The sequence below is a fragment of the Cupressus sempervirens genome, chromosome 1 (assembly GCF_028749045.1).
Source record: "Cupressus sempervirens isolate cs-2001-9-10 chromosome 1, ASM2874904v1, whole genome shotgun sequence".
Lineage (NCBI taxonomy): Eukaryota > Viridiplantae > Streptophyta > Pinopsida > Cupressales > Cupressaceae > Cupressus > Cupressus sempervirens.
This window is the reverse complement of record NC_143118.1, coordinates 447,145,030-447,171,686: the sequence shown is the minus strand read 5'-3', so window position 1 is coordinate 447,171,686 and position 26,657 is coordinate 447,145,030. Positions and strand designations below refer to the sequence as shown.

The window sequence follows — 26,657 nt, the reverse complement described above, 5'->3', positions numbered from 1 at the left end:
CATTCATGATATTTATGATTGTTGGAGTTGGCTGTAATAATTATATTTTTGTATTTGGGGTCTTGATTGATTCATGAATAACCTGGGCCCATATTTAATTTTCCATAGGCATTGGTGTTTTTCGTGTTGTGTGTTGGTGCTTTGTTTCTCTGGAGATTTTTTATGTTGATAGGGTATATGTCCATTGGGTTGGATGTTTTAGGTCTGTGTCTTGAATTGAATTTATTGTACTGTGAATTTTAGTTGGAGTTCTGCTCTTCTTGCCATTTCGAAAGTGAAAGATCTTCCCTATTTGGCTTATGCAGATTTGGTAGGATTTTGGCCTATCCTATTTTGTTTGCGTTACCTTCCTTCAGGTCTGGCAAATTCGAAGGGCAATTTGTGTTAGCAAAGCATTGATTGGCAAATCTACTATCTGGCAAATTAGCAAATCTATTGTGGCATTTCTACCGTCCAGTATTTTCTATTATTGTGGCATCAAACTATAATTTGTGCGAACTCTACATTTCCTAGGTTCACATCACCAAGGTCCAACCCATACGCTATGCTGCCATCTTTCCATTGCCAATCCTCAACACTTCACATTTGGTACATCCAGTAGATCATAAACAATATTGTCCGCCAAATCTCCTTTGGTAAACATCGTACGACCCACTCTTGACCCTCATACAACCATCGTATGCCATACAGACACATGTTTGCATAGTCTATATGTCCCTTGCATCCCCTTGCATCCTCAACCATTCCATATCGTACAGTCTTTTTGCTAGCACCATATGACTTACCTCATCTCGCTGTAACACATGTAGCACCCCCACTGTACATGACCTTGTCATTGTTGTACATCATCCCCTCCTCACCGCATAGATAACTCCTCAGTACCCATTCCTTGTGAATCTACGGGTTGCTCCAAGACACTGTATAGCCAACTTCTAGTTACAAAACATTACAGTGGTATCAAAGCTAGTGATTTTGCCAATCTGTTGAAGTGAATACAAGTATAAACTGGAGAAGAAGGCAAAATCATTCCGTTAGTAGAATGGGGGATCTACAAGATCCTATGACAAAAGTCATGAATCTTCTAAGATAGCTCACCAAAAACCAGGTCTAGATAAATGAAACCCAACAACTTGTGTAGTAAACATTACGAACATTGGTCGAGGAAAAAGCAATCGAAGAATAAAATGGGCTTAGTGACAACTTTGTTATGGGAAGGATAAAACCTTAACCCTCTTGCTCTCAACCTTCGATATCATGTTTCCCTTCAAGGACAGAAGCACTGCGTAGACAATGAGAACCCACCTTCTAGGAAATGTTGGAACAACTTTGAGAAGATTGGAGGAACGCGAATATGGAGCCGATATATCCTATAAAGACTATGTTGATTAGAGAATGAGATATTCAGGCAGCAGAATTCGTAGTTATTTTAATGATGACCTGAGGAAGAAGATCAGTAAAGTGAACTTACCACCATTCGATGGATTTGGATCAATCTCAGCACAGGCTTGACTGTTGAAGTCAAACACATTTCCAATTCAATCTGATGCCTGAAGAAACAATCAGTTTTGTTGCGCCCTATCTCGAAGGAATTGTACATGAATGGTGACATCATGGCGTGGTTACTTTCAGTTATGTTCAAATAACCTCTTATGTTGAATTTACAAAAAGACTCATAGATCAATTCTACAGAAATAATCCTAAATTGAACTTCAAAGAACTCACACAATTGAAACAAATCGACTCAATCGACAACTTTATCACATGATTCTAGCAACTATTTGTGCTAGTCATAGACATGGAAGAGAGATGATGGATTGTGTTATTCATGGATGGGTTGAGGGAACCCTTAAGGGGTTGGGTCAAAGGTTTCAACCTTGGCACTCTCAACAAAGCTATTAAAAAGGTGTGTGACATGGCTACATTGTCTTGAAGAATTTTTCACCCTCTCCACCACCTCTACTGCAAGATAATAAAGAATGGGTGATGGCAAAGGAAAAGCTTCGACTTATGCTCAATTGCAACAAGAGCTTCAAAGGAAGAAACTATAAGGAGTTGTGGTGGTCGGGCCATCGTTGTCTTGGCAAGGGAAAGATTCACTACATTGAGGTGTTACTTGATAATGAAGAAGAAAGTCCAGTCTCCAAAGGGAAAGGTGAAGCAACTACTGAGGTAGAGAGAATTGCTACACTCGTGCAAAAAGAGGGTTCCATTGCTACCCTCACTACGATTTCTGGAAGTAGTATCTTCAGGGTACGTGGCACACTTCACATAAAATGAGTCATAGTCATGATTGATAGTGACACCACCCTCAATTTTGTCAATTCATCATTGGTCGCTAATAAGGCTTTGCATGCAGTTGAGCATGAAGGATTTGAGGTTAAGGTGGTGGGAGGAACTTTGTTACCCTTTACTCACGTGATTCCACAACTAAGCATTACCATGGAAAACTATACCCTAACAAATGATTTCTTTGTCATAGATTTGGTTGCAAATAGCATATTGGGCATCCAATGGATGGAGACCCTTGATCAATATACCCAAAGTTTAAAAAGGATGGACTTTTCATTTGAGGCAGATAGCAAGGTGTTGCTATGAGGGATGCCAAATAGAGGCTCGAAGGAAGTCACAATCAAGGAGACAATTTTTAGACAAAATATGACCGAGGAATGTAATTTTGACACTGTGGAGGCAAGTAAAATCTCGACAATCAAACCCCAGGTATCTACTCTTAACCCCTTACTTCAATCCCTAATGATTGGCAAGTCAGTTGGTTGAGCACTCCAAAAACACTTTTGCATGTCAGTTGATGGATGGCTATATACAAGATAATAGATACAAAGTGATTGATGATATCATTTATTGCGACAATAAGATCTACTTGGTGCCTACTACCAAAATGAAGAAGTTGATTTTAAGGAGGTTTCCTTGAATCTGGTTTGCGATTGCTTGAGGGCAAGCAACTTTTGGGATGGGAGGACTGTAATATCCTCATCATTAAATAAAATAATAATATTTTGTATTTGGGGTCTTGATCAATTTATGTATATCTCAGGCCCATCTTTAATTTTTTCGTAGGCGTAGTTTTTTGTCATGTCTTGTATTCACGTTTTGTTTTTCTCAGGAGCTTTTCTTCCGACAAGGTATATATGTCCGTCAGGTTGGATGTTTTAGGTATGCGTCTTGAATTGAATTCATCATATTGCGAATTCCAGTTGGAGTTCTGCTCTGCTCTGCATTTCAGAAGTGAAAGATCTTCCCTACTAGGCTTATACAGTTTCAGTAGGATTTTGGCCTACCCTATTCTGCTTGCATATGGTAAATTCAGGGGGCAATCCATGTTAGCAAAGTATTAATTGGAAAATCTACTATTTGGGAAATTGGCAAATCTGTCATGGCATTTGATTGTTTGGTATGTTCTATTAGTGTGGCATCAAACTATAATCTGTGCAAACTCTACATTTCCGAGGTTCACATCGCCAAGGTCCAACCTCTACACCATGCTCATTTGGTAAACATCGTACATACCATGCTCAACCCTTACACAACAATTGTACACCGTACAAACACCTGTTTGCATAGACCATACGCTCTCCTACATCCCGTAGCACCCTCTACCATTCCATACTGTACGGTCTTCTTGTCAGAATTATACAACTTCCCTCATTTCGCTATACGACACATGTAACACCCCCACCATACAATGTCCTTGTCATCCCCATACCTCACCCCCTCTTCATTCTATAGACAACTCCTCAGTACCTGTTCCTAGTGACCATACGGGGTGCTCCAAGCCACTGCACAACCAACTTCTAGTTACAAAACATTACATTGGCTTATGTGCGACAATACAGAACCCTATAAGGGCATCTTTTTAAATTCTTTTTGCACATCCAACAATGTTATTAGTCCAATTTAAGAGCAAGTATCCCTTGCCTCAAGAGAAGTCTTGAGTTGTCTTCAAGTATGTTTTCATGATATATTTTGTTACAATTTATCATTTTATTGCATCAACGCTTTGGGGACCTATGTAAAAAGTATTACAAAATCAATCGTTAGTATAATCCTTTCATTTCAGATTTAACCTCTACCTCACCAAAGGTAAGCTTTCTTTTCTAATCGATCATTGTTGTAGTGGAGGTTAACATGTACTTGACGTTTGACTTAGGCAAGCTCCCATAAGTCCAACACTTCTTACCTCTTTTTCTATGAGTAGGTTTTAGATTTGACAATAGAGTTTTAGATACCCAAAGAGTAGAGTGAGACACATTGTTCAAGATTATGAAAAAGGGTAAAACCTTGGTTATTTGAATGTCTCTCTAGTGACCAACGCTTTTTCATCGAGATTTTGGGAGAGTGATCAAAAAACATCTTGATCTGGAATCCTCACATCAAAGTTGACGAAGACACTTATAGTCAAGGGTGTCTTATTCAGGCCGACATTTTCAAGCCCATATTTTACGTGCAAGTCTCTTTTTGCATCCCATTTTCATATCCGTTTTTAGTATTTGTATTATAGTTTTGCATCTTTTTGGTTACATTGAGTTTAATCGATCTCCTAGCATTTTACCTAGTTCTTGTATCATTTCTCATTCCCCTCTTATCCAATCACATCAACATTCAAAAGGGAACAATCCCATGCCAAGAAAAAAGAATAATCCCACACCAAGAATAGATGTATCAATGCTGCCTATGAATCCTTCAAATGATTCATAGGAAACATTTCTTCTGTAGACCTATTAGTGAAGGAACACACAAATATCTCAAATTGAATGCAATGTGAAATACTTGAATGATATATGGAATAAGTACTAGCCAGCATAGATCTTCCACCACCAAAATAGATTTCCAAAAAGGGTTTTTCATTCTTGAAAAGTTTAAGGTAAATTTCGTTTGATATCTTGAACCCCAATGGAGTTTCTTCTTTTCAACTTGTTGGAGACCTAAATCCAACAAATCATAGACCACCCAACATGATTTTTAGTTCTAGACATGTTTCAACCTAGCCTTCTTGAGGATAAAATCCCTTTTGGAGAAGACTAGATTCGATGGTGAAAGACTACCCTGGCTGGTTCATGTTGGAGATAGTGATCATGTATTCCATAGTGCTTTCAAATTTGTGATCTCTTGTGTGGTTTATTTTAGTGATTGGATTGTAGGAGGTTTTAGAGACAAGATTCGACACTAAATCCTTTGTGTGGATTTATTTGTACTCTAGTGTTGATTAATTTCATTTGTTTGGTGTAGTTTATATTATTGCTTCTTGGCGTGGATTTTTTTGGGTTATTGGAAGTGGGCATTATTCTTGTTAGCTTTGCATCATTGGCATCCAACCTTTATCTTGACTTCTAATGCAAATATTTTGGCATGGAGTTATCAAGTTGTTCTATCCTTTGTGGCACGAGTGTAATTTGTAGTGGCTTTTGTTGATATTTCTTGCTTGGCATGGTATTAGTAGTTGCTGAGTTTATCTTGGTATGAACATCCTACTTGGCCTGACTTAGAGTCTTAGTCATTTCCATGTAGTTACATATTTTATATTGCAGATTCTTCTAAAAACACGATAGTATTATGAATTTTTTTATTGTGTATTGGATGCTAAGAAACTTGTCATCATATTAAAACAAAGAAGAGATGTTGTAACATCCCCTTTTCCCGGGCCTTAGCTAACAACTAGCATATCATTGAAATATAGTTACTACTTCATATTCATGAGAAGGCAGTTATAATAGTTATTTTACATGTTCATATGAAAGAGATTAACGATTAAAATCAGTCTAACTGAAATATCATAACTAACAACTGAAGTAGCATTCCATCAAGACGAGTAGTTAAACATTGATAATCAATTTAAGTAAACAAGATCTTTTTCATGCAATTACATTGCCATGTCCATGAACATATTGCTATTTAAAATTTAGTTCGATCCATATAAGTAATTAATAATCTTGATTCTTGATTACAATTAAGGCATAATCAAATTAAATTAAATTGAGGATTTTAAGTTTGTAATACCCTAAATTCCAAAATTGGAATCTGTCGAGGACAACATCTGCAAAACCCAAGTTAGTCAACATATATTGCTTAGGGCACAAAAAGTTATACCCTCTGAATTGTAATGACTAATACCATTTAGGGCAACAAAACCACTGTAACATCTCCTTTTTCCCATTTCTAATTATGACAATTAATTGTAAATTAAAGATACATTCATATCTATATTCAAATGAATGAAGGACAGTTATAACAACCATCAAGTAAGCCTATCTCATGCATGCAGTTACATTTCACGTTCAATTGAAAAATCAACTGATTTCTTAATACATTGAAAAGGAAAACCAATTTCTAAGCATTGAAGGGAATAAGTGATTAAACAATATTAACCATCTAACATACCTTCAATTTGAAATTTCCAAATTCTTAAGAAGGAAAATACCCATTATTGGGAGATATTTGAATGCATAATGTATCCTTGGCTTGTGCAAGCCTTGGCCTCTGGTGGAAAGGAGAATCATTGCCAGTGGCTTAACCTCCCAACTACGGACCCTTAAGTAACCCTACACAATCTCAACCAAGAAAGACCCTCCCTACTCGAGACTAGGCTTAGGACCACCAGTGTCCAACAATTGAGCAACCTGGTGTTAGAGTATCAACCCACTGCTCGACTAGACAACAAGACTTATACATTGGGCTACCATGAGCTGACTCAGTTATTTATTACTATTATATGTTACTAATCAATCTTGTTCTTGCTATTGCAGGATGTTCTCTCCTCCCACCCTTCTTCTCGACCATGCTGGTCCTTATGGGTGCTCTCCTAGGAGATCCCTTGAGTAAAGTTTCAGTTCTGTTTCTAGTTACAGCTCTGATATCATATTCATGTACAAATTTATTACCATGGCAACAAGTGCTGCACTCATCTCAGGGGCATATTGCCAACACCATTGTATAAGCCAGTGCACTTAATCAATATTTGTAGTAAAAGATACTTCAGTACTTCGAAATGTCATAACATAAAAAGAAGTTATAAGTAATATATGCATGGCTGAATATACTGCAGCATTATATTGAAAAACTACATATGAAGTTTAAATCTATGATAACACCATTCAATCTTTCTACTGTAGCACAAAAGAATAAGTGAAATGCATAACCTTACTGCACTGCTAAAAATAAATGTGCAGCCTTGTGCAGGTATGAATTGCTATCCTCTTTTGGTAGACGTAATTGAAAATCTGAAAGAAGTTGAATGCTATATGGTTTGGCACATCTGAAAGACCATGAATGCTTGACTCTTGAAAGGTATGGGAGTTCAAATGCTAGACTATCTGCAGTGCTCGCAGTATGGCTTATGGTTACAAGAAAGACCGAGGTGGGTAGACACATAGCTAGGCATCAATTCCAAAAGGAATTATAATTCCACTGGTTCAAAAATAATTAAAACTCCATAGGTTCAAATATTTGAAAAAGGCATTTGAAAAACTAAGCCTGATGAGAGAGATAGGTAGTCGCTCAAAATAAAACAATGAACTTTTGCCATGGAAAAATAATAATGACAATGGTTCTTCCTCCCAATGTTCGTTTTTTTCAATATATCGACATCATGGTATCTATGCTACCTTTATTTGTATATACACATATACATACATTTATTTATATCTTTTGTACGATCATATTGGTATACACACATAAAAATGCACATGTACGCACAAGTATAGGTATCCAAGTATCATGGTGTCGATATATAAAGCATATCAAGAGGCTCCATAATAATCTTAGATAAAAGGTAACAACTTGTTCTTATGAAATCAATGCTTAGTGTTTTCTTTAATCGTTAAGTGTTATGTAATGATTGGTTAGCTCATGGTTGTCCCTTAGTATACACTTGATTGCCTAGCCGTTTTTCCTTGTCGTGGTGGTTTAGGACTCTTGCTTATTTGCTCAATGGTAGGTGGTGCCCTTGTGCCCAATTCCTTTTGGCAATGCTTACCCCCTTTAGACGTGCTTCTGCAAGGAAAGAAATTCACCACAATAATATCATCAATTACTATACAAAGATATTTTTCATAAACCATCATAATGGCTAACCACCATATCACTTCCCATGAATTTATGATGAATAACCAGCTTTCCAAGATTTCAAGATAATAATATAATAACATCATAACAATTAATTAACATGTCATCTTCATATGAAATTATAACGATTAACCATCTTACCATTTCACATGAGCATAACTAATTTTACTTATCAACTGACTTCACATGAAACCTCAACGACTATATGAACATTTTTAAATTGAGCAAAAAATTGGAATGTAAATTATTCTCCCCCTTGTGTTTTGTCATCCTTGAAGAACTTTGGAATTTTAATGAACACTATAAAGGACATTTAAAATTGGGCCAAAATTTGGGATGTAACATACCCTCCCCCTTTGTGTTTCATCGTCCTTGATGAGCTCTGCAATTTTAAACAATAGGAGAATATTCCAAATACATGGTACATATATAGCATCATGAAATTATCTCTTTTGAAATTTGAGTCAAAATCTAAGCCATGATCAAAGTCAAGGTCTATCATTCCCTTATCTCAACGCTTTCAAAAAAAATGCTTACATAATATCATAAAATCAAAAGAAAAACACACACTCACCTGTGTTTACTTTACCATACTTGTACCCATTTCAACATCACTTTGAATTGATCATGTTTTTAGGATATTCTATTCCATATTCTTGTCATACTCATGTAGCTGCTCACAATATTTTTAGTTCAATTCTCATATTGATATCTTCTGTAAGAGAATTTTCAGTGTTCAGTAATAAAGAGTAAGATAATCATTCAAAAATTTGTAATTCCTCAACTAACATGCTCTATATCATAACTTAGATCACAGAAATTAAATCACTCATACATACCATTTGGTACATGGTACTCGTTAAAGGGGTAGGTCATCTTTGTAAGCTCACAGATCACTTGAAATGGTTAGTGGATCCATGTTTCCATTTATGTAATCCCGGGCCTTCATGCCCATCTTATCACAACAATATTTCATTAGAATAATCATTTCATGATAGAAATATATTTCATTTCTAAGACAATATAAAACAACTCAGTATGTCTTGATATTTCGTTGCCATATAAAATCAATATCACATGTGTGTTATACATGTATAACAATGTGTCAAAGGGTAACATCATAATATATTATGAAAGATCATCATACATCCAATCAAGATCATAGAGGTTATGATAGACAATGTACCATACTATTTGCATCCTAGTCTCCTAAGCCCTTAGACTACACACCCACACACAATTCCTAAGATGGGGGTGTGACCTAGATGCTTGTATGTTCTATCCACAATATTTCAATTGTGACACGGACCCTGAGTCCGATTTATCCATAAAACTTTTACATTTCCATGGGACTATACCTATAGAAATTGCCTCACTTATCCATAATCAAGTTCATAATACTATGCTTCTTATAGCATCAACTCATATCATATGTCTTGTCTAGTATTGTTTGCTTTGTATAAGACATTTCAAATCTATGCACCTATGTGCACGCTAATTTAGTTTGGTCATTTTGAATAGATTGAGACATAGTTAAAATATTTAGATGCAAGTAACATATTGTAAGTTCTTCGTAATCTTTTCAGTCAAGTTTCATGCTGAAAATCATTACCTTTTAAGCTATAATTTCTTAGCTCAACCCATCCTTGGGTCATAAATTGATCATAAGCACATCTAAAACAAATTTTACATAGGGTTCTTGTTAGGTAGGTAGATCATCTGGGCGTGCTCGCCAATTACTTGTAAAGATTTAGGAATCCGCTTTTCCCATTCATGTGACCTAGGCTCTTATGCCCATCTTGTCACTGTAATGTTTCGAGAAAAAAAAACTCAAGTCAAACAAAAGTTACATCTATAAATAAGCATTGATAGTTTCAGTTATGCAAGTGTGCTTACTCCATAGTGGAGCACAAAATGTGATGTATGTGCTTTTCGTCATTTAATCATCATTAGAAAAGATCTTCACTTCAAGATAAAACGAATTCTCAAAATCACAGTTCACAATTTTTTAGTTCAAGTCCAAAAATGGATAACAAAATATTAACTACCATTTCATATGAACAGGAATGTAATTGCATAAAGTGTAATGCTGAAAGTAGGAAATTGAAAGAAATAACTAGTTACGATCAATGTTTAGATAACACCACATCAAGAGAAATAGAAACTGGTTTGTACTGTGCAAGTCTAGGCATCTGGACCTAGTGTAATCCTCACTCATTCTAAAAAAAGAATAGTCCTCCCTACCTGGGATTAGGCACGTGTACACCATTCTAGTTCTGACACCTAAGCATCCTGATGTTAGAGTGTTGACTAGTCAGTTGAAGAGGTTGTGGACACCTTCCATCAACCTATCTTCTAACTGCTAGTACTCTGACCTTTAGTGATCACAATAGTAATCGTGCCACTAAACCTACCGTGGCTAGGGATTTCCAATGGACACTGTTGTGCTTGATCACCCACCGCTCGACTTTCCAATTATGTTAATTTTTCTTAGTTCTGATTCATCCTTATGATTTTGCAAATTAATCCATCCAATTTGGACCCCACTATCATCTCAGCCCTTCCTAGCTATCTTGGATGATCTCTGGTGTGATTTCCAGATTGTATTATAATATGTTCAATTTTTCAAAGTAATTATGTCTCATTCAACATTACATTTTCAGCTTCCCTGAAATAGTGTTGGGCCCAAGGGTCAGTGTCGAACCCAAAGCTCGCATACCATATGTAACATGTAACATCCCCTTTTCACGAACCTTAGCTAACAACAAGCATATCATCAAAATACAGTTGCTACTTCATATTCATGAGAAGGCAGTTATAATAGTTATTTTACATGTTCATATGAAATAGATTAACGATTGCAATCAGTCTAACTGAAATATCATAACTAACAACTGAAGGAGCATTCCATCAAAACGAGTGGTTAAACATTGGTAATAAATTTAAGTAAACAAAATCTTTATCATGCAATTACATTGCCATGTCTATGAACATATTGCTATTTAAAATTTTGTTCGATCCATATAACTAATTAATAATTTTGATTACAATTAAGGCATTAATCAAATAAAACTAAATTGAGAATTTTTAGTTTACAATGCCGTAAATTCCAAAATTGGAATCCGCCTAGGGCAACATCTGCAAAACTTAGGTTAGTCCATATATACCACTTAGGGCACAAAAAGTTATTCCTCAAATTGTAATAACTAATACCATTTAGGGCAACAAAATCACTGTGACATTTCCTTTTTCCCAAATCTAATTATGACAATTAATTATAAATAGAAGATACGTTCATATTTATATTCACATGAATGAAGGACAATTATAACAACCATCAAGTAAGCCTATCGCATGCATGCAATTACATTTCATGTTCAATTGAAAAATCAATTGATTTAACTGATTTCCTAATACACTGGAAAGGAAAATTGATTTCTAAGTGTTGAAGGGAATAACTAATTAAATGATATTAACCATCTAACATACCTTCAACTTGAAACTTCCAAATTCATAAAAGTAAAATACTTGTTACTAGGAGACATTTGAATGCATAATGTATCCCTGCTTTGTGCAAGCCTTGGCATTTGGTGGAGAGGAGAAGCATTGCCAAGGGCTTAACCTCCAAACCACGGACCCTTAACCTCACACAATCTCAATTGAGAAAGGCCCTCCCTACTTGGGACTTGGCTTGGGACCACTACTGTCCAACCACTAAGCAACCTGGTGTTATAGTATCAACCATAGTAACAAGAATCGGAATCGGATCGGAATCGGCAAGGCCGAATCGAATCGTGAATCGGCAATGAATCGGCGATGAATCGGCAAATTTGAAAAAACCCTTTAAATTTAAAGATTTTAACAATTTAAAACTTATTTCATGCACCCTTTATTGAATATAACTTAAACACACTATAACATCATCAAATAGAAGTTAAAACTTAACATACATAAACATGGAACATAAAATCCATCACATATGTAACTATGTTATCTAAAATGTAAATTGTAGGCTAGCTGAAGTAAATAGAAATCAAATGATCACAATGATTTAAATCATAGAATGTATGTAAGATGATCCATAAGACATCAAATCATAAATGTATGTAAGAATCTAAGATGAAGATCCATGAAAGTTTGAAACATGTCTATCAATGATTCAGTATCAATATCTGTAAACAAAATATAAAAACAAGGCTCCAGCTCAAGCCTCAGACTCATAGTCATCATCATCATCCTCAACATCATCCTGAAGCTCGGCTGCAGCCTCAGCCTCAGCCTCTGAGTATCCAGTCTGCCTAGTAGCAAGGCGTCTAATGTAGGTCCTAGAGGACTGCCGAGCCATATCTCCCGCATGTAAGATGGGCTCATGAACGTCGCTAGGGCCTGTGCCTGTGCGTGCACGTGTGCATCTACCAATGCCTGAAGAACATGCTCTAGCTGCCTCAGCCTCTATATCCACCTGGTCAACCCACACACGGTCTTCCTCAGTGAAGACTGGATCCACAACCTCTGTGAGCCACTTTGATTCTGGATCAATCTCCTCTAGAATGATCGGAGAGGAGTCAGTGCCCAAAATCTGTCTGATCCTAAGACGGAGGTTGTAATGAACAAAGACAATATCATTCAACTTCTGCACTGTCAACCTGTTTCTCCTCTTCGAATGGATGTGCTCGAACATGGACCAACTGCGCTCACATCCAGAAGTGCTGCTTGGCTGACTTAGAATACGAATGACAATTTTTTGAAGTTTTGGGGTTGTGGCCCCAAACATTTGCCACCATCTATCTGCAATAAGGGAAAAATTGAAAATAGAAACAATTAGTCTCATTTACAAATTACAAGTTAACTCTAAAATTACATAATCAACTTTAAGATTAAAATCTAGATTCATGAACATTGAATATATTATTTAATTTTTACCTGGCTGTAGTGTTGTCTGAGCATTTATGGCCATCCTGCTAGAGAAAAGTGGCCCCTCTTTATTGTTGAACTGGTCTAGCTCAACAATCACAGCAGCGCTATCTTCATCGCTACTCAACCTCTGAATCACTGTGTATAAGCCAGTGAGAACCTCCGCATCCGCCTTGAACTCAGGACGGAAACGATATGCCGGATTCAGAAAGTAAGCTGCTGCATGGATGGGTCGATGGAGCTGATTCTGCCATCTCCTATCGATGATGTCCCAAATAGGGCCATACCTCTCCTGCACTCTTGCATATTGGGCTCTGATGGCCTCCTTGGCCCTATCCATGCCCTCATAAATGTAGCCCATAGAGGGCTTCTCCCCATCAGCAGTTCGTAGCAAAGCTACAAGGGGCTCAGTGACCTACATATAAAGTAAAACAAAAAACTTGAGTCAAAACTTAAATATAAAATAATATAACTTAAAGTAAAAGTAAAATACTAAATGTTAAATTGCAATAAATTTACCTGCAGGATTTCTCTAGCGGGTTTCCAAAAACCATCCTCATCAAATATGCAATCCGCCACATCTATCCCTACAGTGGTCGTAGCATAGGAAGAGGAAATCCACTCCCGCCTAACAAACATGCTCCTCAATTCATCCCTTGATGTCAACAAGGACTGCAAGGTGATGAAATTCGAGGCAAACCTCGTGATACCTGGGCGAGCTAACTCTTTGCCTTCTGTGTACTTCCTCATTGTGCTAAGGACAAATGAATGATTATAAATGAATTTGCATATGTTTTTTGCCCTTTCCACACATGACTTGACAAACTCAAGTTTGCCAATTTCCTCCAACATGAGGTCAATGCAATGTGCCGCACAAGGGGACCAAAATATGGTGGGGTGCCTCTCCATCAAAAGTTTACCTACAACAATTTTAAGTCAATTAGAAATTCAAATTTCAAAATTCAAATAAATTTATTTTCAAAACTTGAAAAGTTAAAAGTTTACCTGCAGCAACATAACTTGCTGCATTATCCGTCACCACCTGGATCACATTTTGTTCTCCCACCTCTGCTATGACTTCCTCAATAGCCTCACATAAGTATGTGGCATTTTTTACATGTGCGGAAGCATCAATGGATTTGATGAACATGGTATATCCTACAAGTAACAAAACAACGAATTAGAATATTAAAATTAAATGGATCATCAACAAATTAGCATTCAACAAATCAAAATTTACAATTATGTATGTAGGAAAGTAGAATGATCAATTACCTCCACAAGATACAAGAAAATTGAGGAGTGTTTTATTCCTCCTATCTGTCCAACCATCAGTCATGATGGTGCAACCCTTTGCAATCCACTCCTTTCGGTTCTCCTCGAGCTCAGCCCTCATGTCCTCTACCATCTCATCCAAGAGGTATCCGCTCAACTCAGCCTCAGTTGGGGCTTTAAACCCCGGACCACAAATAGCAACCGCGTCTATCATGTTCTGCCAATAAGGAGCCCTGTCACAAATAAAAATTTAGATGTCAAAGACTCAAATTATAAAACAAGTAAATATAATTAAAGTTTTACTTTTACTTTTAATTTTAACTTTAAAGAAAACAACGAAAAAAGAATCAATTACCTGGCTGCAATAAATGGAATGTTGCAAAAGTACCAAAATTTGCATATCTCCTTTCTGGCAGCATCATGAATTTCCTTGTTCAAACCCATGCCCTCAAGCGTGGGTTGGGAACCAGGAGTAGTGCGGGGCACAAAGTAACTATCCATTCTGTTTTTCCGCACTTTAGGCTGCAATAGGTTGGTGTGGGACTCTGTCTCAGTATGTGACCGACTAGCACTAGCACGAGCAGAAGAACTAGGATAAAAAGGAGGCCTAGAAGAACCCTCTCCAACACAACCTACAGATTCAGAAGCTGATGCAGATGCAGATGTGGATGCGGCTGCAGATGCGGATGCGGGAACATGGGAGCCAATACCCCTTAACCCTTCAAGTTGCATTTTCCTATTGGCTTTGTCTTTTTCAATTTTTTCTAATGCCATTAAGCAAGTGCGTTTTGCCTCAGGAGTTTGGTGAGTGCAAATTGTAACATCGTGTCCAGGTATAGCAGCAATGTGGTATTTCAATCTATAAATACCCCCAGAAGTTATTTTTTCTTTACAAAAAATACATTTTGTTTGATATTTGGTTCTTCCAGGAAACTCTTCGTTATATTTCCAACATTCATCTTTTCTACCCATTGCGAATTTGCAAAAAATGAAAGCAAAGGCTGCTGCAATAAAAAATTATATGTAAAATATCAAAGTTTGAAGCTAATAAAAGCTACAAAACAACAAACCCTAGTTTGCAACTTAGTAAAAATAAAGAACATTCAAGATCTAAACTAAAAATCTTGAAAATTATAAAAATTTAACAAAAAATGCATAATACACTAACATGCAAAAAAAAAAAGAGCACTTACCTCTTGCAAATGAGTTGAGGAGTGTTGAGATTGGCTCCCTAATGCTCCCAATGCAATTGATGGCCTCCCCAAATGGATTGCTGATCTCTTTTGTGCTCTTTTTTCTTGCCGGTTAGAAACCTATGGCTTTTCTTTTCTCTTCTTCTCTCTCACTTTTCCTCTCTTCTACTCATGTTAAATAAATAGAAGGCCCTTTAGGGTTATAACAAAGAGAAATGGTCAGAAACAAAGTAAAAAAACCAAGCAATTTTTTAAAATTTTACAACTCTATACTTTATTGGCCGCGGGCGATTCCTGCCGATTTTTCCAGGCGATTCATGCGATTTTTTGCCTGAATCGCCTGAATCGGCGATTCAGGCGATTCACTTGAAGAAATCGGCAATGGCGATTTCCGACTCCAAAAAAATCGCCATTGCTGAATCTAATCGCCGAATCGCCGATTCAGGCAATTTTATGGCGATTCTCGTTACTCTGGTATCAACCCAGTGTTTGACTATACAGCAAGACTTATACAGTAGACTGCCATGGGCTGACTCAGTTATTTATTACTGTTATATGTTACTGATTCATCTTGTTCTTGCTATTGGAGGAATGTTCTCTACTCCCACCCTTCATCTCAACCATGCTCGCCCTTATGGGTGCTTTCCTAGGAGATCCCTTGAATAAAGTTTCAGTATTGTTTCTAGTTACAGTTCTGATATGATATTCATGTACAGATTTATTACCATGGCAACTAGTGCCGCACTTATCTTAGGGGCATGTTGCCAACACCACTGTAGAAGCTAACACACTTGGACAATATTTTTAGTAAAAGATACTTAAGTACTTCAAAATGTCATAACATAAAAAGAAGTTGTAAGTAGTATACGCATGGCTGAATACATTGCAGCATTATATCGAAAAATAACACATGAAGTTTAAATATATGATAACACCATTCAATCTTTTTGCTGTAGCACAAAGGAAAAAGTGAAATGCATAACCTTACTGTACTGCTAGAAAGAAATACACAGCCTTGTGCAGGTATGAATCACTATCATCGTTTGGTAGACATAATTGAAAGTGAAGTTGGATGCTATATGGTTTGGCAAATCTGAAAGAAGATTGAAGTGGCGGACACATAGCTAGGCATTGATTCCAAAAAGAATTATAATTCCATTGGTTCAAAAATAATGAAAAATCCATCAATTCAAATATTTGAAAAAGGCATATTTAAAAATAAACCTGATGAGAGAGATAGGTGGTTGCTCAAAATAAAATAATGAACTTTTGCCATGGAAAAATAATAATGATAATGGTTCTCCCTCTCAATGTTTTTAAAAAAATATATCGACATCAGGGTATCTATGCTACCTTTATTTGTACGTATAGATATACATACATGTGCTTAAACTTTAATCATTTATTTCTTTTGTATGATTATATTGATTTACGCACATATACATACACATATATGTGCAAGTTTAGGCATCCAGGTATCATGGTGTCGATATATAAAGCATATCAAGAGGCTCCACAATTATCTCTGATAAAAGTTAACAACTTGTTCTTATTAAATTAGTGCTTGGTTTTTACTTTAATCGTTAAGTGTTATGCAATGACTGGTTAGCTCACGGTTGTCCCTTAATATACCCTTGCTTTCCTAGACTTTTTTCCTTGGTCGTGGTGGTTTAGGACTCCTACTTATTTGCTCAATGGTAGGTGGTGCCCCTGTGCCCAATTCCTTTTTGGCAATGCTTTCCCCCCTTCGACATGCTTCTGCAAGGAAATAAATTCTCCACGATAATATCATATTCCTCTATATAATCACAATTACTATAACAAGTTATTATTCATAAACCATCATAATGCATAACCACCATATCACTTCCCATGAATTTATGATGAATAACCAACTTTCCAAGATTTCAAGATAACAATATAATAACATCATAATGATTAACTAACATGGCATCTTCATATGAAATAATAACGATATCCATCTTACTCTTTCACATGATCATAACTAACTTTACCAATCAATTGACTTCACATGAAACCTCAACGGCTATATGAACATTTTTAAATTGAGCCAAAAATTGGGATGTAACATACCCTCCCCCTTGTGTTTCATTGTCCTTGATGAACTTTGAAATTTTAACGAACACTATAAAGGACATTTAAAATTGGTCCAAAATTTGGGATATAACAGACGTGGACTCAATGCAATGAGACAAAAAATTGAGAAGACAAATATAAAAGAGGTAAATTAGAGTAAGAAAGGCTGCAAACAAGACAAAATAAAGATAAGACAAAAAGGTAAAAAGAAAGAGTGGTTGAGAACTTTTGCAAAGTCAAATTTACGATATAAAATGATAAAGACCTAGGAAGAGTGCATTGCTAGCTTTAAGAAGCTTTGAAATATTTATTTGTATTTTTGGTTAAACTCCACTATTCAATCACTGCAACTTGAAAGATTTTTATTGTTTCTAGCGAGGGCTAGGGCCCAAGAAGGGCATGGGCTCTAACAATCTCCCTAGGAGTTGCCACAATCATTTAAAGACATGTGATACTCATAGGCAACACCACCAGGGGTCTAGGAGAGTCAACAACAGGTTGAACGCTATATAATTTTTTGTTTGGGAAAAAATGCTTGTATTTTTTTGCTCAATCCTCACTACTTTGTGGAATGCCAATTAGGAAGTAGCTATAACATATCGTGATTAGGTTTGTTCAATAATTTTTTAATTGATAAGTAGAAGATATTTTCCATAGCAAGTTGAATTGTGATATTGCTATCATGACTTAGTTGTGTAGTTATTTGAATCAAACCCATTGATACATGCTTCACAAGTAATGGTTCACATGAGCCCATCCCTCATGTGATGAGTGAAGCACTTAGCACTCATTGCATCTAGGTGATGCTCAAAGAGGTGAAGCATTGGGGCTTCCCACGAGGTCACCCATCCCAATACTCTTGCAGCTTGAACATGCTTAACTACGGAGTTTCCTCCATGGTTAATCCCATTCTACTTACAACCCCATTTACAAAACCTTCAGCAAGTATCATGCTTGATGAACCATTCATTAGAAAGCCCTTTAAGCTCATCAATTGATAGGTAGGAGATATTTTCCATAGCAAGTTGAATTGTGATATTGCTATTAGGATTCAATTGTGTAGCTTTTTGAGTCAAACCTATGGACTCATTTTTCACAAGTAGTGGCTCACATGGACCCATCTCCCTTGAAGTAAATGGAGCACTTAGCACTCATTGCATCTAGGTGATTCTCACAAAGGTGAAGCATCAGGACTTCCTGGGAGGTCACCCATCCCTATATTACTCTGGCTCAAGCATGCTTAACTATGAAGTTTCCTTCATGGTTAAATCCAGTGTACGCGCAACCCTATTTGCAAAACCTTCAACAAGTGTTGTGTTTTATGAACCATTCATTAAAAAGCCCCTTAATCTCATCAATTGATAAGTAGGAGATATTTTCCATATCACCTTGAATTGTGATATTGCTATCATGATTCAATTGTGGAGTATTTTGAGTCAAACCCATTGACCCAATTTTCATGAGTAGTGGTTCACATGAACCAAACTCTCTTGAGATGAATGGAGCAATTAACACTCCTTGCATCTAGGTGATGCCCATAGAGGTGAAGTCCCAATGCTTTCACTTGCAAAGGTTATTGTTTCAAATGCAATCCTGTGGCTACCAATCCATATTATGCTCCAATTTGGCCTAGCTTGTATAATTTACCCTTGGAATTCTGGTCTCTTTGTGTTCTGGATATGATTGGCAAATCCATTGGGCATCTTCTCTATATCAACAAGCCCCCCTGACTCTGGTTGGGCTATAGGGATCCAGGTCCTCTCTATTTATTTGATACCCATTTGCCTTGTGTCTGCTGCATGTGACTAGGGTCAATTGCTGGCTATGGAAGATGTTGGAAAATTCAGCATCCACTGTCAGAGTCGTTACATGGAAGCTGAATGCCCTACCTTTCCAATGACACAATGTACTCCCAAAAAAATAATGGTGATGCCTCTGCCTGCTTCCCGACTCTTATGGCTGTTCAATCTGGTGCGTTGTCCACTAGGCAGCCTATACAAATCGGGATGTCTTTGGTTCCTTTGTTGTTGGGATGTCCTGTGGTTGACTCATCCATTCAACTCGCTCCCCCTTTGAGTCTTGGATTGGAAATGTGAGGTTCTGATATCCCTCCTATTGTCAATGACTCATCGTCTATGGATTTTCCTCTGATGTTAGATTCATTACTCCCTTCTGTGGTCCCACATGTCTCCCATCATTCCTTTTCTTGATGACTTTCAAGATGATGTTTCAACTGATGAGGGCTTTCGAGATGAACTAGATATTGTTTATCCTTGGATGATTTCACAGTCTGCTGTGGTTCTAATTCAAAATGCTCCCGCGAGGCCGCGTATTGGTTGGAAAACTAATAAATAGAAACGGAAGGAAGATGCATCGCTCATGGATCTATCTTCTATCAAATCCCACCCAACTCGGTCCAAGGGAGCCGCCTGTTCCCTTGGTGGCAAATGATTGCCTCCTTCTAGATGTTTTGGGGATTAATTGTCCCTCATTTGGTCCGTTGTTCCTCCTCGTGATTTGGATGCTCTCTTCATGCTACTCTTGCATGTGGTATTTTGACGTGGCTTGGTCAGGATGCTAAAGTAAGTTACTGTGGTCATCTTTGGAGTTCTTATGGTTCTGATTGTGGTGTTCGCCTTGGTTCTTCTCTCTTGCTGGGCACCATCACTCTAGTTTTCTGGTGGTTTATTGGCCTATTGCTCCCCGTGTCAACATGTACACATCTTATGTAATTCTTTTTACAATTAATAAAATGGGTGCTTTCCCCATGATAGAAATTTGCAAATTTTTTTTTGAGAGAATATATCTACATATATGATAAGTATTGTCTCATAGGATTTATTTGGCTTACACTGCAATAGCATTAACAACTATCTTTCCCAAACTGTTTTCTGGAACTCATTGTAATCACGGATATCAAAGTGTATTTCCATCATACTGGGTTGGTTTGACCTACATATCCTTTGATATGATTCCCATTCCAGTATCTCTTGTTCACTACAGTGCGGGTTTGAGATTGGTCCCCCCCAACCTCACTAGTCTGTTCGTGTTTGTCATTGCTAGTTTTGGTTTGGGCTTCAGTTTTTCCTTTCGTGTTGTCATCCAAGCCTCCTAAGCGCTTCCCTAAATACCGTAAGCTGTTCTAGGTATCCATCATCATTTGTAAGAGTCTGCCATGTTTCCCTGCTAATGTCTATGGTGTTTCAGCCCTGAGGTCAATTTCATTGGTATTTTCCATGTTGAGATTTTTGTTTTGAGGATATTTGGAAGAAAAGATTTTATTAATTCCATAATTTGAAACAAAAAGTATGTTGTGTCTTAAAATTAATTCAAATGCCTTTGAGGCATTTAAAGTTTAAATAACATAATCCATAGTTTTAAAAAATGGTGAAATGTCGCCTGATTCGCGATATTTTGCATGACTATGAGTTGGCTGTGTATGTTGTGCCAAATATCAGTGTTGTTAAATAGGATGATATCGCTGCGGATAACAACGAATATATCGTGAAAAGAATGAAAAAAGTGCATGAAAAATTGTTGAGAAGTCTTGGGTGGATTCATTGAAAAGTCTTAGGTGTATTAGGTCACGAAATAGTTGTTTTGAGGCCCGACGGCGATGCATTAACATTTAAACCCTCATCAAAATACATTAACTCTTGTTGCGGTTTGGTCTTTTCAACTCTCCAGTTTGCATTCGAAATACATTCAACTCTCGCAATTTTCAGTCGGCGACATTTGTTTGCATTCAGCTTGCAAGTTCGACCCCATTTGTTTGCATTCAACCCCATTTGTCTGCATCTAAGGGCATTGTCTTACAACGATTCGGAGTCTGGAGTTTTCTTGAACGATTTGAAGTTTTCTTCGATTCCTATAGGTTGCGAAGGTATGCTACTATATTTTGTAAATGTTTTTTATTAATTTTAATATATTTGCTTAGTAATTTTGTTTAAAATATAATTTATTTTTGTAAAATTTAAGTATTTAAAACCATAGTTTAAAAAAAAGGGCAAAATCTTGCCTGATTCACAATATTTTGTTTGACTGTGAATTGGCTGTGTATATCATGCCAAATATCGGCAGCATTAAATAGGATGATATCGCCATGGATAACAACGAATATATCACAAAAAGAATGAAAAAAGCGCATGAAAAACCGTTGAAAAGTCTTGGGTGGATTCATTGAAAAGTCTTCAATGTTTTAGGTCATAAAATAGTTGTTTTGAGGCCTGATGGCGATGCATTAACATTTAAACCCTCATCAAAATACATTCAACTCTTGTCGTGGTTTGGTCTTTTCAACTTTCCAGTTTGCATTCGAAATACATTCAACTCTTGCAGTTTGCATTCAACAACATTTGTTTGCATTCATCTTACAGGTTCGATCCCATTTGTCTGCATTCGACCCAATTTGTCTGCATTTGAGGGTATTGTCTTACAACGATTTGGAGTCTGGAGTTTTCTTGAACAATTTGAAGTTTTCTTCGATTCCTATAGGTTACTAAGGTATGCTATATTTTGTAAATGTTTTTTCTTAATTTTAATATATTTTCTCAGTAATTTTGTTTAAAATATAATTTATTTTTGTAAAATTTAAGTAATTAAAACTCTAAAATACATAAGTATATTGTATTTTCATTTTTTAATTTTCTGTCGTTCTGTTTAAATTTTTAAATTTTATATATAGTATATAATATTACTGTGATAAGTGATACCAAATTATTAATACATAATTTTAGATTTTCTATTATACATTAAAACATTTTATACTAAATTACTGATACTGTTATTTTCTGCAATTGTTATACCAATATTTACTGTATTTTACAATTACTTTTTTTAAGCAGGTTTATGATTAATTATAAATAAATATTTAAATTATTTTTAATAGGTTTAGTATATGTTAATAGATTTTGATCTATAACAATATTTTAATAAATTTATAAAATATTAATTTGGTTTATTATATGCATTCTAATTATATATCGTTGCTTTTTTTGCTAGGTTCTCAAAGTCTACCTATTTCTTTACAGGATGGTCGGTGGTAGAGAGAGATGCATTATGGAAATATATGATCCTTGGAGAAATCAAAGGACATGTCGATTGTATTTTTTGTCATAAGCATATGACTTCAGGCATAAGCCGACTGAAATACCATCTTGCAAAGATTCTATGCAATGATATTACACCGTGTGAAACATGTGTGGAAGAGGCTACTAGAGAGGCTTTGACAAACCTTCAAAAATATGCGCAAAACAAGGCAGCAAAAAAGAAGACATTTGAGGCCATGGCAGCCCTAGTGGGGAGTTTTAGTTCTACAGAATCACAAATAGGTGGAGAGGCTTCTTCTTCAATTGGGCCTCAGATACGAGGATCAAGAAATGGGGGTGGGTCTTTATCAGACTTCTGGATTCCACTTAACACTCTTGGTGCTCAACCCGCCTTGCTAGGCACTGCATAGAACAAAGAGATGCATGAGAAGACAAAGGTGACAAATATTTTGGATCTGCAATGATATTCTCTTCAATGCTTTATGTAATCCATAGTGGGATCAAGTGGTAACTTCCATTTCTTTGTCTGGTAAGGGGTTCAAGCCACCAACTCCCTATGAGGCGAGTGGCCATTGTTAGATGGTGAGGTAAGAAACATTCATTAGCTTGTGAAAGAGCAAAGAAAAGTTTGGGAACATAAAGGTTGTACTATTATATCTGTTGGGTGGATAGATGTTAGGAATAGGATGCTCATCAACTTTATAGTTGCTTCAGGGGGCAGTTGGTATTTCTAAAATCAGTTGATGCCTCTGATCAAGTGAAAAATACAGAAAAAATTGTGTAACATGTTGGATGAGGTGGTAATAGAAGTGGGAGTGGCTAATGTCATCCAGATTGTGACTGATAATGCAACTGCGTATGTGGCAGCCGATAGACTTCTGATGGAGAGACATCCCATATTGTTTTCGAGCCCTTGTGCTGTCCATTATCTCGACTTGCTTCTTGAGGATCTACGGAAACTGAGCTAGGTGGAGAAGGTGGTTGAAGATGGAAGGAATATTGCAAAGTGCATCTACAATCATGCATGAGTCTTGAGTCTTATGAGAGAGCACACTAGTGGTAAGGATCTTGTACGAGCAGGGGTCACACACTTTGCAAATAATTTTCTAAACTTGCAAAGCATATCTGAGACATTGTTAGACCTCAAGGGCATGTTTCTTGATAAGGAATGGTTAGAGAGTCCTTATGCCAAGAAGCCTGAAGCAGAGAAGATTGTGTTTGATACTAGCTTTGAAAAGCTAATGGAGGAGACCCTCAAAGTAAGTTTTCAAGTCTTTATTGACGATTTAGTATTTAATTTTGAAATATTTTCATTGGCTGATATTTGTATGTTTTATTATGTCCAGGTGTCAGAATCGTTGGTGAAGGTTCTACGAACTATGGATGGGGATAAGAACCCCATGGGGTTTCTATATGAGACCATGGATAGGGCAAACGAAGCCATTCAACACTTGTATAGGTCAAATGAAACCAAATATAGACCCATATGGAACATCATTGATCGTAGGTGGCGCCGACAACTCCGCCAACACATTCATGCAGTTGCCTACTTCTTGAACCCCAGGTACTATTTCTCCAACACTTTTAAAGTAGATGTAAAGGTTCAAATTGGCTTGGACACATGTATTCTAAGATTGGTTGCTAATACGGACCTCCGAGACCTCATACTTGATGAGTTGTAGAGCTACAAGAGGGAAGAGGGATCATTGTTTTCTTCTCCTGATTGCAAACATAGGAGATACACCTTGCAGCCAAGTAAAAAAGAACATGTGTTTAGTTTTATCATACCACTTATTTTGCTCGTCAAGATTATTGGAAGTTTTACCACATAATGGTTTTTTTAATCCTTGCAGATCTGTGGTGTGAAGATTATGGTGCTACAACGCCTAATCTTCAACAGCTTGCCATCCAAATTTTGTTGCAGCATTGAAGTGCTTTTGGCTGCGAGAGAAATTGGAGTACTTTTCAGAACATACACAAAGAAACATAATAGGTTGACTTAGAAGCATCTGAATGACTTGGTTTATGTGAAGTACAACCTTCTCTTGCACGAGAAGAAGGTGAAAGGGCAAGCTTCATATGAAGCACTAGACTTGGATGACATTGATCCATATTCAACAGATTGGATTGCTCCTAATTATGAGGATGCAAATGCGGATGTGGGTGAACCTTTATTGATAGATGAGCAGCTAGCTGAGTTTGAGATAGAGGCAGATGACTGGGATGCGAATGTGGCAGCACGTGAGGAGGAACATGAGTTTGGTCATCCATCAAAGGTTTTTGTAGAGCATGAGGCACCTACTAGGGCACTTGTTGAGGATGTTACCACAACAACTACTTCAACACCACTCACCCAGTAGCAGCGATCTCTTTTGAGTTTTACTCGTAGATGCAATTTATGATTGCTATTTTTAGTTTTCATTGATGCTGAAACTTGAACTCAGAAGTTGTAATTTCATGGAGTTTGATTGCAATATGTATTGAACTTATTTATATTTTGATGTTATAATTATTTTTTCGGTTTATGATTCTAGTACTATGTTAATCTACTAAGTTTTAGTTGCTATGACTTATTGTTTAACTTAAAACTTTTCTTGATATATGATAGATATCTCAAATCATTATATGTTCTGCAAATTTGGTGTGTGTATGCATCTTTAAGAATATTTTAAGAAATTGTATATTTTCAAATGTTCAATAAAAGTGCTGATTTATTGCCATTTTTTTTGCCGAGTTTTTGCCGATTCAGATATTTTCAAAAAATTTGAGTTAGCCTAGATATTGCCGATACCGAATTTTTAAACCATGACATAATCAACATTGATATCCATTTAAAAGTTTCCAACTAATATTAACATCATAAATAGTTTCCAAACCAAAATATTGGTTCTCATATAAAGGATTTTTTCCAGTCATAAAAAACATATTGTTCCTATTTTTACATATTTACCACGTAAAGCTATAGGTAATAATTGTTGGTAGAACTATTTTCATTACCCATAATGGGTTCTTCTAGATTTGTCGGATGAAAATAAGGATGGAGTTTGTAACCTGAGGTGGGGTGTACGATGAATGAATGGTTGAATTGGCTCAACATTGTTTGGTTTAACAGGTTAATCCTTTTTACCTGCAATTTGATTTTCAAGGTTTGTGTTGATTTCAATTGTCTATTTTGTCTCAGGTCTCAGCTTGGACAACAAGGCTGCCCTAACTTTTGTCTTTGTCTCAGGCGCCTTGTCTTGTCTTTATATTTTGATCCTCTCAAGGACATGAGCTAAAGTTTTGTTGTCACCTATTAGTTCACACTGAGTGTAATCATAGTCTTTTACAACATTTTTGCCAGTTCAAAAGAAAGAGGGTCTTAGATGTGCTTTCGTTTTGTAGTGAACACCATCCTAGTGCGATAACCAAAATGTTTAGTTTTAGTTTCATAATTAATGTTTTCTTGTAATGAGCCCCTGGGTACAGTGGAGAACATGGTAACCTCAGCTACCACATGTAAAAAGTAGATCCATATAACAAGTAAAGAACTATAATAGGAGCTAGGAAGAATTCTATCATAACAGTTATAATATTTGTAAAAGAACAGTATTATTTTTAATTTTTAAAAAGTACTCAACTAAGAATTAAATTAAGCCTTTTAACTGTAAGAAGAAATGGAAATGAGGGATAGATTGAAGCACAAAAAACTAAAAAGTAGTACGGTAATAAAACTGAACTTTGACATATAAATTAAATGAATATAACTGAATTATAGGATAGGGTTAGGGTTGTTGGAATATAAGAGGAGTATCTGAGAGGGAAGGGGTGAATCAGTTACTACTAAAATAAATCTTAGATCCCTTAGATGTCAGTACAAAAATGCAAACTGAAAACTGAATACTGCTGAAGCTCGGTAAACACACATAAAATGTTGTAACTCGGTAATAACTGAATGAGCTCGGTAAATGCTTAACATATAAACTTTAGATGTTATCTGTGATTATCAATACTTTAACTTAGTTGCAAACACATAAAAGAAAATAGCATGAACACATTTGACACCAGGATTTAA

At 36.4% G+C, this 26,657-nt stretch overlaps 3 protein-coding genes across 4 annotated transcripts in view; 1 reads left to right on the top strand and 2 right to left on the bottom strand.

The window, feature by feature from the left end:
- Nucleotides 1-26,657, top strand: part of LOC149578228 (transcription factor ILR3-like) — a 119,543-nt gene that overhangs the window by 24,099 nt on the left and 68,787 nt on the right. The window lies entirely within an intron of this gene.
- LOC149578230 (uncharacterized) lies at nt 12,976-14,266 on the bottom strand. The gene is made up of 3 exons (XM_089827865.1): nt 13,996-14,266; nt 13,510-13,910; nt 12,976-13,405 (listed from the first exon to the last, which is right to left on the bottom strand). Exons 1-3 carry the CDS (start codon nt 14,138-14,140, stop codon nt 12,989-12,991), a joined length of 963 nt encoding a protein of 320 aa, XP_089683991.1. The 5' UTR covers nt 14,141-14,266; the 3' UTR covers nt 12,976-12,988.
- On the bottom strand, nt 14,258-15,545 carry LOC149578229 (uncharacterized). Its single transcript, XM_089815262.1, has 3 exons — nt 15,459-15,545; nt 14,621-15,269; nt 14,258-14,498 (listed from the first exon to the last, which is right to left on the bottom strand). Exons 2-3 carry the CDS (start codon nt 15,235-15,237, stop codon nt 14,258-14,260), a joined length of 858 nt encoding a protein of 285 aa, XP_089671388.1. The 5' UTR covers nt 15,238-15,269; nt 15,459-15,545.

What these genes read in the sequence shown, in the direction of transcription:
- LOC149578230 (XM_089827865.1), bottom strand. Translation starts at nt 14,140, where the DNA reads ATGTTCATCAAATCCATTGATGCTTCCGCACATGTAAAAAATGCCACA. An exon ending in AGCAAGTTATGTTGCTGCAG is followed by an intron (nt 13,911 to 13,995) that starts GTAAACTTTTAA and finishes AAATTGTTGTAG; the next exon opens with GTAAACTTTTGATGGAGAGG. An exon ending in CCGCTAGAGAAATCCTGCAG is followed by an intron (nt 13,406 to 13,509) that starts GTAAATTTATTG and finishes CTTTATATGTAG; the next exon opens with GTCACTGAGCCCCTTGTAGC.
- LOC149578229 (XM_089815262.1), bottom strand. Translation starts at nt 15,237, where the DNA reads ATGGGTAGAAAAGATGAATGTTGGAAATATAACGAAGAGTTTCCTGGA. An exon ending in ATTCCATTTATTGCAGCCAG is followed by an intron (nt 14,499 to 14,620) that starts GTAATTGATTCT and finishes TATTTGTGACAG; the next exon opens with GGCTCCTTATTGGCAGAACA.